The sequence below is a fragment of the Choloepus didactylus genome, chromosome 2 (genome assembly GCF_015220235.1).
Source record: "Choloepus didactylus isolate mChoDid1 chromosome 2, mChoDid1.pri, whole genome shotgun sequence".
Taxonomy (NCBI): domain Eukaryota; kingdom Metazoa; phylum Chordata; class Mammalia; order Pilosa; family Megalonychidae; genus Choloepus; species Choloepus didactylus.
The window spans coordinates 225,101,752-225,114,650 of NC_051308.1; the positions used below are offsets into that span (position 1 = coordinate 225,101,752).

General features: G+C 57.2%; 1 protein-coding gene across 1 annotated transcript in view; it reads left to right on the plus strand.

Annotated features, from left to right (window-relative positions):
- Window positions 1-12,336, plus strand: part of RUNX3 (RUNX family transcription factor 3) — a 59,451-nt gene extending 47,115 nt beyond the window's left edge. Inside the window, exons 5-6 of the mRNA XM_037828138.1 lie at window positions 5,056-5,214; window positions 9,784-12,336. Of these exons, the coding sequence (XP_037684066.1) occupies window positions 5,056-5,214; window positions 9,784-10,328 (704 nt within the window). The 3' untranslated portion in view covers window positions 10,329-12,336. The remainder of the gene's footprint in view (window positions 1-5,055; window positions 5,215-9,783) is intronic.
- Window positions 12,337-12,899: the final 563 nt, after the last annotated feature.

Below are 12,899 nucleotides of genomic sequence, written 5' to 3' on the forward strand. Positions count from 1 at the left end.
GAAGTCTTTTCTCATGTTTCTCAGGGAGGCCTGCCCTGGCCACCCTGTTTCAAATTGTGCATAACACCCCATCCCTACCCGTCCCCCTTATCCTTCCGAGTTTTTAATTCTATCCAGAGCCCTGATCACTTTCTAACATGCTGTGTAGTTCGCTGACTTATTTGTTATTTGTCCCCCTTCGCTCTCATGGGTGCTTCACAGGGGCAGGGCTCTATTTTCTGTTTTGCCAGACACTGTTATAGTCCCCAGGGATACAGACACAAGCACTTAGTAGGTGCTTAGTAAATATCTGTTGGGTGAACAAAATAAATACATGTCTAATTTAATTTTAGGTAGTGAGAAGTTCTATGAGGAAATCCACAGCTGGAGGAGAGGCGGGAGAGTGTGGGGGGCAGGCCACTGTTTTGGGGGGGGTAGTGGTCAGGGGAAGCCTCTCAGGAGGTGACACTTGAGCAGAGGCCTGAGGGAAGTGAGCACACAGCCAGCGCGGCTGCCAGGGGCTGGAGAATTTGCGGCAGGCAGCAAAAGTGGCCCTTAGCCTGTAGCTGGGCCTTTGAGGGTCCTAAGCTTGGTACAAGTTCTTGCTTAGCTCCAGGGGTGGGGAGGTAGAGGGATGCCCGGGCTGAGGAGAGGCAACTGCTCCTGTCCCCTGGCTCCCAGGGTCCCTATAGTCCCCAGGAACATGCCTTGGGCTGTGAGCCAGGCCTACGGTAGCCGGGGGGTCAGCCCTGCAGCAGGGAAGGGGTTAACCTCAGACCTCCCGAGCTCCCCTAATCAACCCCAGGCCGCTGGAAGCCCCAGTGGTGGCCCTGGAGGGAGCCGCCGGCCTCCCTGCCCGCTGGCCCCCTGCCAGCCGTTTCCCTGCCCAGCCACCGACCCATGCTTTCATCCGCTCACAGGGGGCCGATTTACGGGAGACCACCCCAGGCCCCACCGCTTTATAAATCCTCCCCCAGCACCCGCCTGTGATTCCGCAGTGGTTGTTAAAAGTCGGGTGTAAATCTCCTGACAGGCCGCAGGACAGGCGCGGGCCTGGGTGTCCCACCCCACGGGCTGGGCGGACAGTAGCTGCTGTGTTGGGTTGTGGCTATGCCAGGGCCGAGCCAAGCAGCCAAGGGAGGTGGCCGAGCAGCTTCTGATGGGTGAAGGGCCAGGTCATTGGGGCCCACATTGTCCCCAGCAGATGACGCTGTTCCTGCGGCCCTGCTTGACATGCTTCTCCCTGCTTCCTGCTCCCCAGTCCACCTCCTGCAGGACACGGACTGGCGTCTTGCCAGCCAGACCTCGGCCAGGTGACCCAGCTCTCCTCTCTTGGAGGTCTGGGAAGCCAGCAACATGGCCACCAAGCTCCAAAAGCAGCCCAGGTGTGAATCTCAGGCGTGCCACCCACTGGCCATGTGGCCTTGACCATGTGTCTCCACTTTCCCATCCATAAAAGTGGGGTGATGGCAGCAGCCTCTCAGAAGGTCATGACCCTTGGAGACATGCATAGCCCACCTGGCTCAGTACCTGGCATGTCAGAGGGGCCTGCTAAGCAGTTGCCATTCTTATCATAGGGGCTTGTGTTGTGCCAGTGTGGAGGCAGAGGGATGGCCCTGATGGCGTCTTGGTCTCTCCTCCCCCACCGCCAGAAGCATGAGGTACCTGGCAGCTTTTGGGACACCTTGCTGGCCCAGCTGATGGTGATAAAGGTCACCCTGGGGGTGGTGGGAACAGAGCCTCCCCACCTGGAATCCAGCCCTTGACTTCCAGCTCCCCCACTGCGTGAATCACCTTGATTCTTATCACATACCTGGGAGATCTGTCACCAACATGTATTGATATGGAAAGGAGGAGCTGCTTGTCCAGCAAGTAGATGGCCAAGCCAGAACTGGAACCCAGAACTCCTTCCTTGGTGGCCAGGGTCAAGCAGGCTCTTTAATTCTCACAGTTCATCCTCTCCCTTGGGAGTTGATACACATATCCCCATTTTATAGATGAGACAACTGAGGCCCAAAGGGGGATAGGTGCTTACCAACAATCACCTAGCACAATAGTGAGTGAGAGCTGCCTGTTACAGGCCTGGGGCCACTGCCAGGAAGGGGCCAGCTGGGATCCACCCACCACAAATGAGGATCAGGAGCACTAATCGCAGCCATGTTGGGGGGCGGCTGTCTATGATTCAAGCCCAGCTGCTGAGGGCTGGCAGGCAGGTCAGACCACCCGAGACCCCGTGGGCTAAGGTGGGTCCTCCCTGGGCTTCCCCATCCTCCCCTGGGGTGCTCTACTTTTAACACTTTGTTGTCTGTCTTCTAGTTCATCATCATCCTCTGGAATTAGCATGGTGAGCACTTTACAGGCATGGAAACTGAGGCCCAGAGGAGAAGAGAGACTTGATGGGTTAGAGCAGTGCTTCAGTTGAGAGTTGGACTCTCAGCTCTGAGCTCCAGAGCAGGGCCAGGCCCTGGTGGGGCCTGCTGAGACCCTTTCATCTTCACCCAGACCCATCCTCCTGCACCTGCAGAGAGCAGCCTGGTGCCTGGACCTGGGCCGGGCTGTAATTCCCCATCGTCTGGAGCCTCTGATTTTCAGAACCCAGGCTCCTTTCCTGAGGGATGAGCTCTAGGAAGAAAAGGTGGCCGGTACCTTCTGGTTCACCTTGAGCATTCATTGATCCTCCTACAGTTTTCTCACCTGTAAGAGAGGTGGGAGGAGAGAGTTTCCTGGAGGATGGTGCTCTTGGGCTGGGCCCTGGAGAAGAGGAGCTAGAGGGGAAACTGAGGCACGGAGAGCAGCAGGACCAGATCCCAGGTGACTGAGTAAGCTAGGGCCAGAGCTCCTCAGCCAACTCCCAAAGTGAGTAGCCGAATGAAAGAGGCCTTTTCTGCAGGCCCATCTTGTTTTCCTTGGGCACAGGGAGTTCCGTTCTGTTCCCAGTGTGAAGGCACTGGTCTGGGTGTCCTCGTCCCAAGTGTGGAGGAGATAATCCTGCCTCCTTTGGGCACGAGCAGAGTGGAAGTAATAGTCGTGATAGTGTGACCATGTGGATGGACCTTGCTTGGCCAGCACTATGGCCTCTGACGCAGCTGATGGGAACACTGCAGCTTGGGGTGGGAGGGAAGGGATGCGACTGGAGTGAGGCCACCAGGCTGTGAGTGGTGGGTCCCGTCCTCGACCCCAGGCTGGCGTAAACCCCACCTTCCTTCCGCCAGGCCACAGAAGTAACTAAATGCTCTCTGTACACGGTGTGACTCAGAAACGGGACTTTCTTCATCAGTGACGATAATAACAAGGCCTGAGGTTTTGCACCAGCTTTTTTGTAACCCCTTTGACTCACTTCACCCAGATCCTTTGTACCCAAGCTGCTGCCAGGTCAGTCTGAGGTCTTCCTGCCTCTTGAGATTATTCTGCATTCAGTCGTTCTCACAGCTCGTCCATATCTCCGTGCTATTCATAGTGGCCTCGGCAGCAAGGGCAGCAACATTTCCTCAAAGGCCTGTCGGGGCCGAGGACTGAGCCCTGTGGCACTTCTGAGTAGGACGTGTCCTGCCAAGTGGTTTTTCTTTCCTTTTTTTTTTTTTTTTTGGTTTGGTTTGGTATGTGCATTAATTGCCTACATACAAAATATGGGAGATTTCACATAAAAGCAGGCTTAGAGTTTCTTGTAAACTGGGAGCTCTGGCAATGCCGGGCCACATCCATCAGGGCACCACTCAGCTGGACTAGGTGGCAACTGCCCCTTCTATAAGGCATGCCCTCTCTAGTCGGCCCCAGTCCCCACTCAACCCACTTGCCCCATTTATGTGACTTGCCAAGGCAACAAGGAGGAAATTTAGAAACAAGCTAAGTTTCTAGCCAGAGGGAAATGGCTGAAGGACCTGCTACCATCAGTGAAGTAGCAGTGAGCTCCCTGTGTTTTTTACAGGAAATCTGTCATTTATATCATGGGGCTTTGTTACTCTTCCCATTTTATAGATGAGGAAATTCAGATGGATCTCCAAGGTGGGCTATTGAATAGAAAAAGCAAGAGATAGAATGATACATACAGGCTGAGAGCATTCAAGAAAGTCCCAGGAGAAACTTGCTCTGTTTCCCATGCACACAAAACCATAAAAAGCCTGGGAAGAAAGACCTCCAAGATGGCTATAGTGGGGACCTCTGGGGAGAGGGTTAGGGCAGCCTGAGGGAATGCTTAGCCTTATCTGAAATGTAAAACGAGTCATTCAAAAAGTGGTGGGGGGAGGGAGGTTCCCTGCAAGTGTGACAAATCCCCTTGGCCTAGGCTGGCTACATGAGGGTAGGGGCATGACCACCTTGACCCTCCCAGGGCCCTGGGAACTGAGGCTAGGTCTTTCCTGTGTGGCCATGGCAGGGGGTAGTAGGAGGTGCTGGCAGTTTTCTCCGGGTGGGATGCCCCAAGCCAGGTACCCTCATCCGCTGTCCTCACCTTCCTGTCAGAGATGGAAGTGCAGCCCCTCACCCGAGTGCCCTCGCCCTCTCTGAGGCCCGGGGCAGAGAAGGTGAGTGTTGCCAGGTGGCCCAGGGCTCAATTCCATCCTGGAGCCACCTCCCCTTGTTCTCGCAGTCAGGGTGTGTGGCTAGGATGCTGGGGGACAGAGAGTAGCCACACTCTGGGGTTCGCTTTCCCCTGCCTGTTGCCTCAGTTTCCCCTTTTGCTGAACGGTGTGTTGTAGAGGTTTAAGTCACAGGCTTTGATTTGAACCCCAAGTTAGATCTTGACTCTGCTACCTGCTGGCTTTGTGACCTGCAGCCCCTCTGAGCCTTGGCTGTGAAATAAGGATGATTGATCCCACTCTGCAGGTGTGGTAAGGATGGGGCGAGATCCCGGCAGCCTCAGGTGGCAGATACAACCGTTTTCTGTTCGGAAAGTTTTTTCAGACCCTCCGGGAAGATGTTGGTAGTGACCTGGGGGCTCCCCCTGCAGAGGTTAGAACTTTCCAGCAGAGCAAGGCACTTCCACCTCCCCTGAGGCCCTGGGAGCCGAACAGGCCAAGAGCAGAGGGCCCGAGGGGGACCAGCCACTGACGGGCCCTGCGCCCCTGCCTCTCTCCGCAGGGCACCGGCAGAAGCTGGAGGACCAGACCAAGGCATTCCCCGACCGCTTTGGGGACCTGGAGCGGCTGCGCATGCGCGTAACGCCGAGCACGCCCAGCCCCCGTGGCTCGCTCAGCACCACCGGCCACTTCAGCAGCCAGACCCAGACGCCCATCCAAGGTACAGCCCAGCGGGGCCACGGCGTGGGGGCTTGCCTGGACCCAAAGCCTGTCCGAAGACCTTCACTGCACCCCCTGGTTTTCTAGCAGCTTGTGCTCCTTTGAATGTTTCCTGAGGCCCAGTCCTGGGCCAGGCCCTTCATTCATTGGCACAGCAAACATTGACTGGCACCTGGGTCAGCAAGAACGGCACAGATGCAGTCCTTGTCCTCCTGAGGCTCCCTATTCCCTGGGGGAAATAGGCATTAAGCCCATTGTGCCCCCCAGGGGGGTTAAAATTGGGGCATGATGTCCAAGATCAGGTTCCTGGAACCCATGACAGGCCCCTCTCTAAGCCTCTAAGCTGATTCATCTCAAAGTGGTGGTGGAGGGGGAAGGGGGCCTCTGCCCAGGGCTGGGATGACGGTTAAACGAAGAACTGTCTCAGACAAGCTTCCTGGACTGTAAGGTGCTATTCCTTCCCTGCAGAGGCACACAGCATGCCTCGGAAAGGGCTCCCACCCAGCCTAGAGACTCCTCCCAAGCAGGAAGGAGGAGGGAGGCCTCGTGGCTGGCGTGGCAGTGAGGGCCAAGCCTGGGTCTCTTTCCTCGTTGCCTCCATGGGTACAGTAGGCAAAATTAAAACTAGAGCTCAGGAAGGTCTTCCCAAGTATATAGATGCCTGGTACATACTAGGTGCTTGGTGTATAGTTGGATGATGAATATCGCTTCTCCAGTTTCTCTCAGTCTATAGGTTGGCAGGGACAGGGGGCTGTTTGCATGCTAGCCTGGAGAGAATTCATTTGGCAGATGAGTGAGTTGGGGCTCCAGAGGTTAAGGGCCATCCCTGGGTCACACAGCCTGACCAGACAATGACCAGACCAAAGTCTGTACAGCGCCCACCCTAGGAACTTCCTGAGCTTCTGAAGGCACAAGGAAGAGGTCAAGAAGGACACGGAGCAGGAAGAGCCTGGGGCAGGGGTGCAAACTGACTACTGCCTGCTCCACTCCCTTCTCTCCTCTTCCATGTTCCAAGCTGAGCTGGAGCCTGAGATCTGTCTGCTCAGGGAGTCCATGTGCTGCCCCCCTCCCTGCCCTTACCATGTGCCAGGCATGATGTAGTGGCAGGCAGAGTTGGAACAGCCCCTCAGTGAGCTGGGCCCCTGCCTGAAGAGAGGGTCCCTCCCATTGTGGCCTGGGCTGGGGGAGCTGGGCGCTGGCCCTGCTGAGGCTCCAAGGCAGGGAGAGCCCCTGGACCCTGCCCTCTGAGCCTGTGGGCTATCAAGATTGAGATGCTGAGCAGCTCTCAAGCTCCTAGGGGACTCCAGAAGGGGGCTTCTGACCCCAAGAGGCAGTGGGGGTTCCCTGCACTCTGAGCTCCTGCTCACCCCTACCCAGAAGCTGCCTGTGCTCCCACCCCCCAACAGGCCGGCATTTGTCCATGTCCATGTCCGCCCTGCCATGGGCGGAGCCAGCAGGCGGGGGTGAACAGTAGCTTCCTGTCCACAGCTCCTGTGGGAGGAGAGACCCCCTCTGCCCATCCACAGTTGAGTGGACGTGGCTTGGGAATCAGTGCCTGAGGGACCTGAGTGGGCTTCCCCACTCTCCCCTGCCCAAAGGGGCTGGAAGAAAGGGGGTCGGGTCTGTGCCTTTCCTGCCCCAGCCACACCCCTTCTACTGCCTCCTGGGGCAGGGCTCCTAGCACCTCCCCTTCCCACCCACAGCAAGGGCCTCAGGCTGCCTATGTGGTTCCCCCACCAGCCAGGCCTCCCCTTCCCCAGGCCTGTCCCCTTTGGAGCCAGGGAAAGAGCCCTTGACAATCAGGACCAAGGAAAGAGCCTGAACTTTGCAGCCAGGTGGACCTGGCTCGGGATTCTGGCTCTGCCATGTGCTGACTGTGGGATCTTACTGTGTGACGTTGCTTCTCTCTGAACGTCGGTTTTCTCACCTATAATGTGGGAAGAAGGAGGTGGCTGCTGGGGGCTGTTGGCAGGACTAGACCTGGGAAAGGTCACTCTCACCGGCCATCTCCTTTTGGTGGGATGAGGCTAGACCTCCAGGTTCCGTCCTGGGGATCCCCCTCAGGACACCCCTCCACTACTTCCCTGGTGCCTGTTAACAGCTTTGAACCCCGGCTTTGGCTGCTGGCAAACAGTGCCGAGGCCCCAGCCCCTCCGTACCCCAGCCCCTGGCCCCTAGCTGTGGCCGCCCACAATGGGGTCTTCTCACAGCTCAAAGGGCTCATTCAGCCACCACACGGCAGCTGGGGCAATTTGGAGAAGAAAATAAACATTTCCTTCCAGTGTTGGGATTGGCTGCTCGACAGTGGTCCAGCCAGCTCGTGTTTCCTGGGGCTGCTGGGCAGAGAAGGGTGGGCCAGAGCCTCAGGGGTACTGCTGGAGGGTCTGAGGGACTGCTAAGGGCAGGTACTCCCCCACCCCCACCCTCGAGGAGGGAGGCAGGAGGGGACAGTGCAGTCCGTGTGAACCCTGGGGCCACACACACATTGCAGGGCCTTGTTTTTCCTGGGCTGCAGCACTGCTGTTTCATCCTCAGGTCCCTCTTTGGGGTTCCTTTGTCTGTAGAATGGGGTCCTTCCAGGTGGGCAGCACCCCCTTCCCTGGGCTTGGATCCGAGGCGTGAACCCCATACCAGGCTATGCTTGGGGTGGCAGGTACTAGGTAAGGGTGGGAAGCCAGGCATCTCTGACTCCCTAGGCCTCATGGCAGCACTGACGAGTCTAGAAACCCATTAGGGAGGGTATCCGATGATCCGGAAAGCCCCAGGCACCCAGATCCCTGCCCCCCCAGCTCCCCACCTCGAGCCAGGGAGGATTGCTCTTTTCAGATCCACAACAGAACCAGAGCCAGCCACTGAGGGAAACATGCCCCAGCTTAGTTAGGAGGACCCCAAAGCTCAGAGAAGGTATAGGTCTTACCCCGGGTCACACAGCATCTCAGGCATAGCCAGAGAAGCAGGAGGTCTGAGGGCATCCACAGCTCTCCATCCTTGGCTGAGCCTCAGTCATGGCAGGCACTGCCCTGCTGGGCCAGGGGCAGAGGTTGGGTCCCTGCCTGGGTCCTTTGCTGGCCCTTATTCTTTAGAGGGTGGGGCAGAGGGGTTGGGACCAGACAGACTTCTCTTTGAGGCTCCTCCACGTCCCCACTGCTGCCCCTTGGCCAAGGTACAAGGAGAGTCCAGGGTCAGGGCATTATCTTGGCAGGGCCCCAGTACTCCTGGGTGTGCAGAGCAAGAGGTGTCAGCACAGCAGGAGCAGCAGGGCAAACCCTCGCTGGGTCCTTCCTTTGTTCCCAGCCCCATTCTAAGCTTTTTACATATATTAAGTAATTTAATTCCTAGAAACTGTTGTCCCATTTTTCATGTGAGAAAACTGACACACAGAGAAGTTAAGTGACTTGCCCAAGGACACACAGCTATCAAGTGTCGGAACCAGGATTTGAACCCAGACAGTCTGGCTGCAGAGGTCACAGGGTTAACCTCAATTATATGCTGCCTCAGAGTTGGGGCAACCACTTATTTGAACCCTAGAAACACTAGGATTTTGTACCAGGTTCAGTGTGCTATGTGACCCTAAGCAAGTGTCTCACCCTCTCTGGGCCTCAGTTTTCCCACCTTTGCATCAAGGGGGTTAGACACAATCCCAAAGTCCCATTGAATGCTGAGTATTGGGGGGCAGGGTGACTGTGATTACAAAGTATGGGTTGGGGGCCACCCTTTGTTCTGGAGCCCAGTGAGGAGTCAAACTCCTGGGGAGGCTGGAGCAGGACCTGGGTCTCTCTTGGACCAAGGCGGAATCTGAGCCACCAGGCCCCTCTTCAGTGGGCAGGGATGGCATCTGGTCATTGACTGCCAGGCAACTCCAGCTTGCAAGGCGGCCTTGGAGACCCCGGCCCTGGGTGAAGTAGGGGTGTGCACACATACAGACACACATGCACACACCAGCAGAAAGCAGAAACCCAGTGATGAGTTCCGGTCCTCTCTGTGCAACATCAGTAGAATCAATCCCTCTCTCTCCTTCCCACTGCCCCCACCTCTCTGCCTTAGTTTCCTCATCTGCCAAAGCAGGGCCCCACTCCCAATCTCCCTGAGCCACTGGGAGAGAGACCCTTCCCACACCAGTGGTTTCATCAGCTCTTAATAGTGGGAAGGAGCAAGGAAACTGCCAGCCACACCTGCTGGGAGGCCTGTGCTGACCCCTGTCCTCAGCTCCATGCACCCCCAACAGCCCAGATGGGGTCCCACTTTCACTTCCTCGACAGTACTCTGCTGCTGGGCTTCGAAGGAGGATTTAAAGAGGCGGGGAGAAGAAAAGCCCTCCTCAGACCTTCCCACGGGGAGGCTCCCACAGCCATGCTCTGGGCCCAGCACCTGCCCTCACCTGCCTCCCAGATAGGTCTCTGTTGGAGGTCATGGCACGCTGCAGCCCTGGAACAGCCTGGGGCACACCCAGATCTGGAAGCAGGGATCCTCAGAGTGGGCCTTGTGAGCCAGAGCCCCCCGGTGGTTCTTGAAGGAGGGCCCCCGGGACAGTCTCTGGCTGCCCCTGACCTGCCTGCTTTCTGTCCCCCAGGCACCCCGGACCTGAACCCTTTCTCCGACCCCCGCCAGTTTGACCGCTCCTTCCCAGCCCTGCCAACCCTCGCGGAGAGCCGCTTCCCCGACCCGAGGATGCATTACCCGGGGGCCATGTCGGCCGCCTTCCCCTACAGCGCCACGCCCTCGGGCACCAGCATCGGTGGCCTCAACGTGGCGGGCATGCCCTCCGCCAGCCGCTTCCACCACACCTACCTCCCGCCGCCCTACCCCGGGGCCCCGCAGAACCAGAGTGGGCCCTTCCAGGCCAACCCGTCGCCCTACCACCTCTACTACGGCGCGTCCTCCGGCTCCTACCAGTTCTCCATGGTGGCCGGCAGCAGCGGCGGAGGCGACCGCTCGCCCACCCGCATGCTCGCCTCCTGCACCAGCAGCGCCGCCTCCGTTGCCGCCGGCAACCTCATGAACCCCAGCCTGGGCAGCCAGAGTGACGGCGTGGAGGCCGACGGCAGTCACAGCAACTCGCCCACGGCCCTGAGCACGCCAGGCCGCATGGACGAGGCTGTGTGGCGGCCCTACTGACCGCCCGGCTCGGAGCGGACTTCCGCTGGAGGTGGGTGGGGACCCCAAGAACCTTCCCAAAGAGTGACGTGCCCTGCTCCGAGGCTCCAGACAGGAGTGGGTTTTATGCTCTGGAGAACTCACGGTCCTGGGGTCTGCAGTCCTAATGTCCAGAGCTGGTGGGTGGCTCTGAGGGCAGCTGGTCCAGCCACATCTTTGTACAGAGGTGGGGACCTCACCCCCAGGACCCTGCGCCCAGCCCGATCCCAGTCATCTCATCCCACAATCCTGTGGGAAATGTGTTCTCCTGCAACCCTCCCTGGAATGACCTTGCTGTCCCCAGCTGTGCCTCAGGTCTCCTGGGACAGGGACCATCTCTGTTCCAGGGAGAGGCAGCATTGGCCACTGGGTCTCTGGGACTGGCCTCCCAGCCCCTCCACCTTCCTCAGAGGTTCTGCACCCCATGGTCCCATCCCTCCTCTGCATTTACACCCACTGAGTCAGAACTGGAAAGCCCCCACCCTGAGAGGGGTTCCCCTCATTGCATAGGTGCGGCAGGGACCCATCCAGAGGACCCAGGAGATGGATGGGAGGGATGGGATGAGAACACACCCAAGCCAGTCCCCCAGCCCTGCTTCCCCATAATTCCTAGCAGCTACGCAGCCCCTGCCCCATCCCAGCTGCCTGTGGGTCCCAGGCCCCAGAGTAGATTAACCTATGGCAGCACGTCCCTAAAACCAGGGAAGGCACCCACAGCCTGCACTTTTACCAGCCCAAGGCATTTGCCCTCCCTTCTCCCAGTGGGAGCCAAGGGACCCCTCCTCCCCTAGGCTGGCGTTGTAATTTCCAGTATTGGAGAGAATACCGGGACCAGATCGGTCTTAGGAGAAAGCATCGGGGTGAGGGGTCAAAGGGTCAGACATCAGCATTCTGTCCCACCAGGTCCAGCCAAACTGTGCCCCCCTACCTACCCCCAGCCAAGTCTTCCAACACACAACTCTCCATCAACTGGTTTGTGTTCCAAAAGCAGACAGTCTTGAAACCAAGCCAGTTTTTAAAAGCTGATTTTCGAAAAGTTTCATCAAGCATTTTCAAACACAGTCTCTTGCAGGCCAAGCCCCACAAGAGTAAACAGCCCCACCCACTCCGTCCTCCCTCTGCCACCTTCTCAGGCTACGGGATTGTTGGGGTCTCAGTGCCGCCTCGGGGCCATACCACGTCAGCAGCATCCCACCAGCCTACCCCGAGGGCTGACCCAGGAGGGGACCAGGGAGATACTGGTGGAATGCTGGAATCTCCCACCTGTGGCTCTTGAACATTTGTCCAAGAGGATGTGACGGTGTTCTCGCAGGGGTGGGTGGGACGGGAGAGTTAGAGAGCAGAGTTGGAGAGCCGGGCCCGGAGGTAAAGCGTTGTCCCTTCACTCTCTGCAGACGGGAAAGCAGGCCTTGCCCAAGGGCCAAGCTGCATGGATTCGCACATCTATAAGTGCTTTAGTTCTAGAAGGCTGAAGTGGAAAAGGACAAGAAAACTGTTACGAGGGCTAGCCAGCATGGTTTCAGCCACGTTTCTGTGGAAGTGGAAATCTCTCTTGTAAATTGCTCCTTAGTGGTGGCTGTCTGATGGCACCTGGCCTGCTGTGTCACCCCCAACCTGTAACAACAGCCAGATGCACCAGACAGCAGAGATGCTTCCAGCAGTTTAGGAAGCTAATGATCCCATTTGAACCCCTCCTGCTGCAGTTTCCCTTGCCTGCCCTCAGTGGAGAAAGCAGCGTCCACCTCTTCAAAATAGCTGTGCCCACACCTAGGGGGTCTCTCCACCCCTTCTCAGGAAGCAGCTGCGAATCCATTGCCCTTGTACCTTCTTTGTTCCTCTTCTCTGTGGTTGTAGGCTGGCCCCAGGCCAGCATGGGAGGCACCTTTGGGTTCCCAGTACCCGGCACTTTGTAGCCCCACCCTGGACTTCTACCCTTTCCTGATACCCAACTGTTCGGAACAGAGAGAAAATAAACTGATTCCCCTTCCTCCCCTCGTCCCCCAAGCCTGAAAGTGGTAGCAGCCATGCTGAGTCTGTTTGTAAGGCCCACTGCCTGGGCTGGTAAAAACAGGTCCTTATTTATAAGGCCATTTTGAAGTAGCACTAGGCGAACACACTGATTTAGAAAGCACAAGGAAGCTAAGGGGTTTCCATACAATGTTACTGTAAGCCTGTGGGTGGTGGGCATAGACCTTTATGACATATTGTCATGATGAGGTGTTCATACCTGCTGCCCTCTTATCTTCCATAAAACCATCCCAGAGCTGGGAAGAGGGTGGGGAGGGGAAGGATGGGAACTGCTTTGCACTATAATTTGCTTGGTGTGTTTGTTTTTAATGCACAACTTGCTTGTACAGTAAAACTGTCTGTCTTCTGTATTATTTAACTGTAAAATGGAATTTGGACTGATTTATTATTATAATATAACTCTGAGATGTGTTGAAGGATCCCAATGCCAGTCTTATAGGGCTGTGGGGGTGAGGGGGATGAAGACCCCCCACCGCTGCTGGGAAGGAATCGGGGCAGGGCCTGGGCGTGAGAACAGGACTAAAC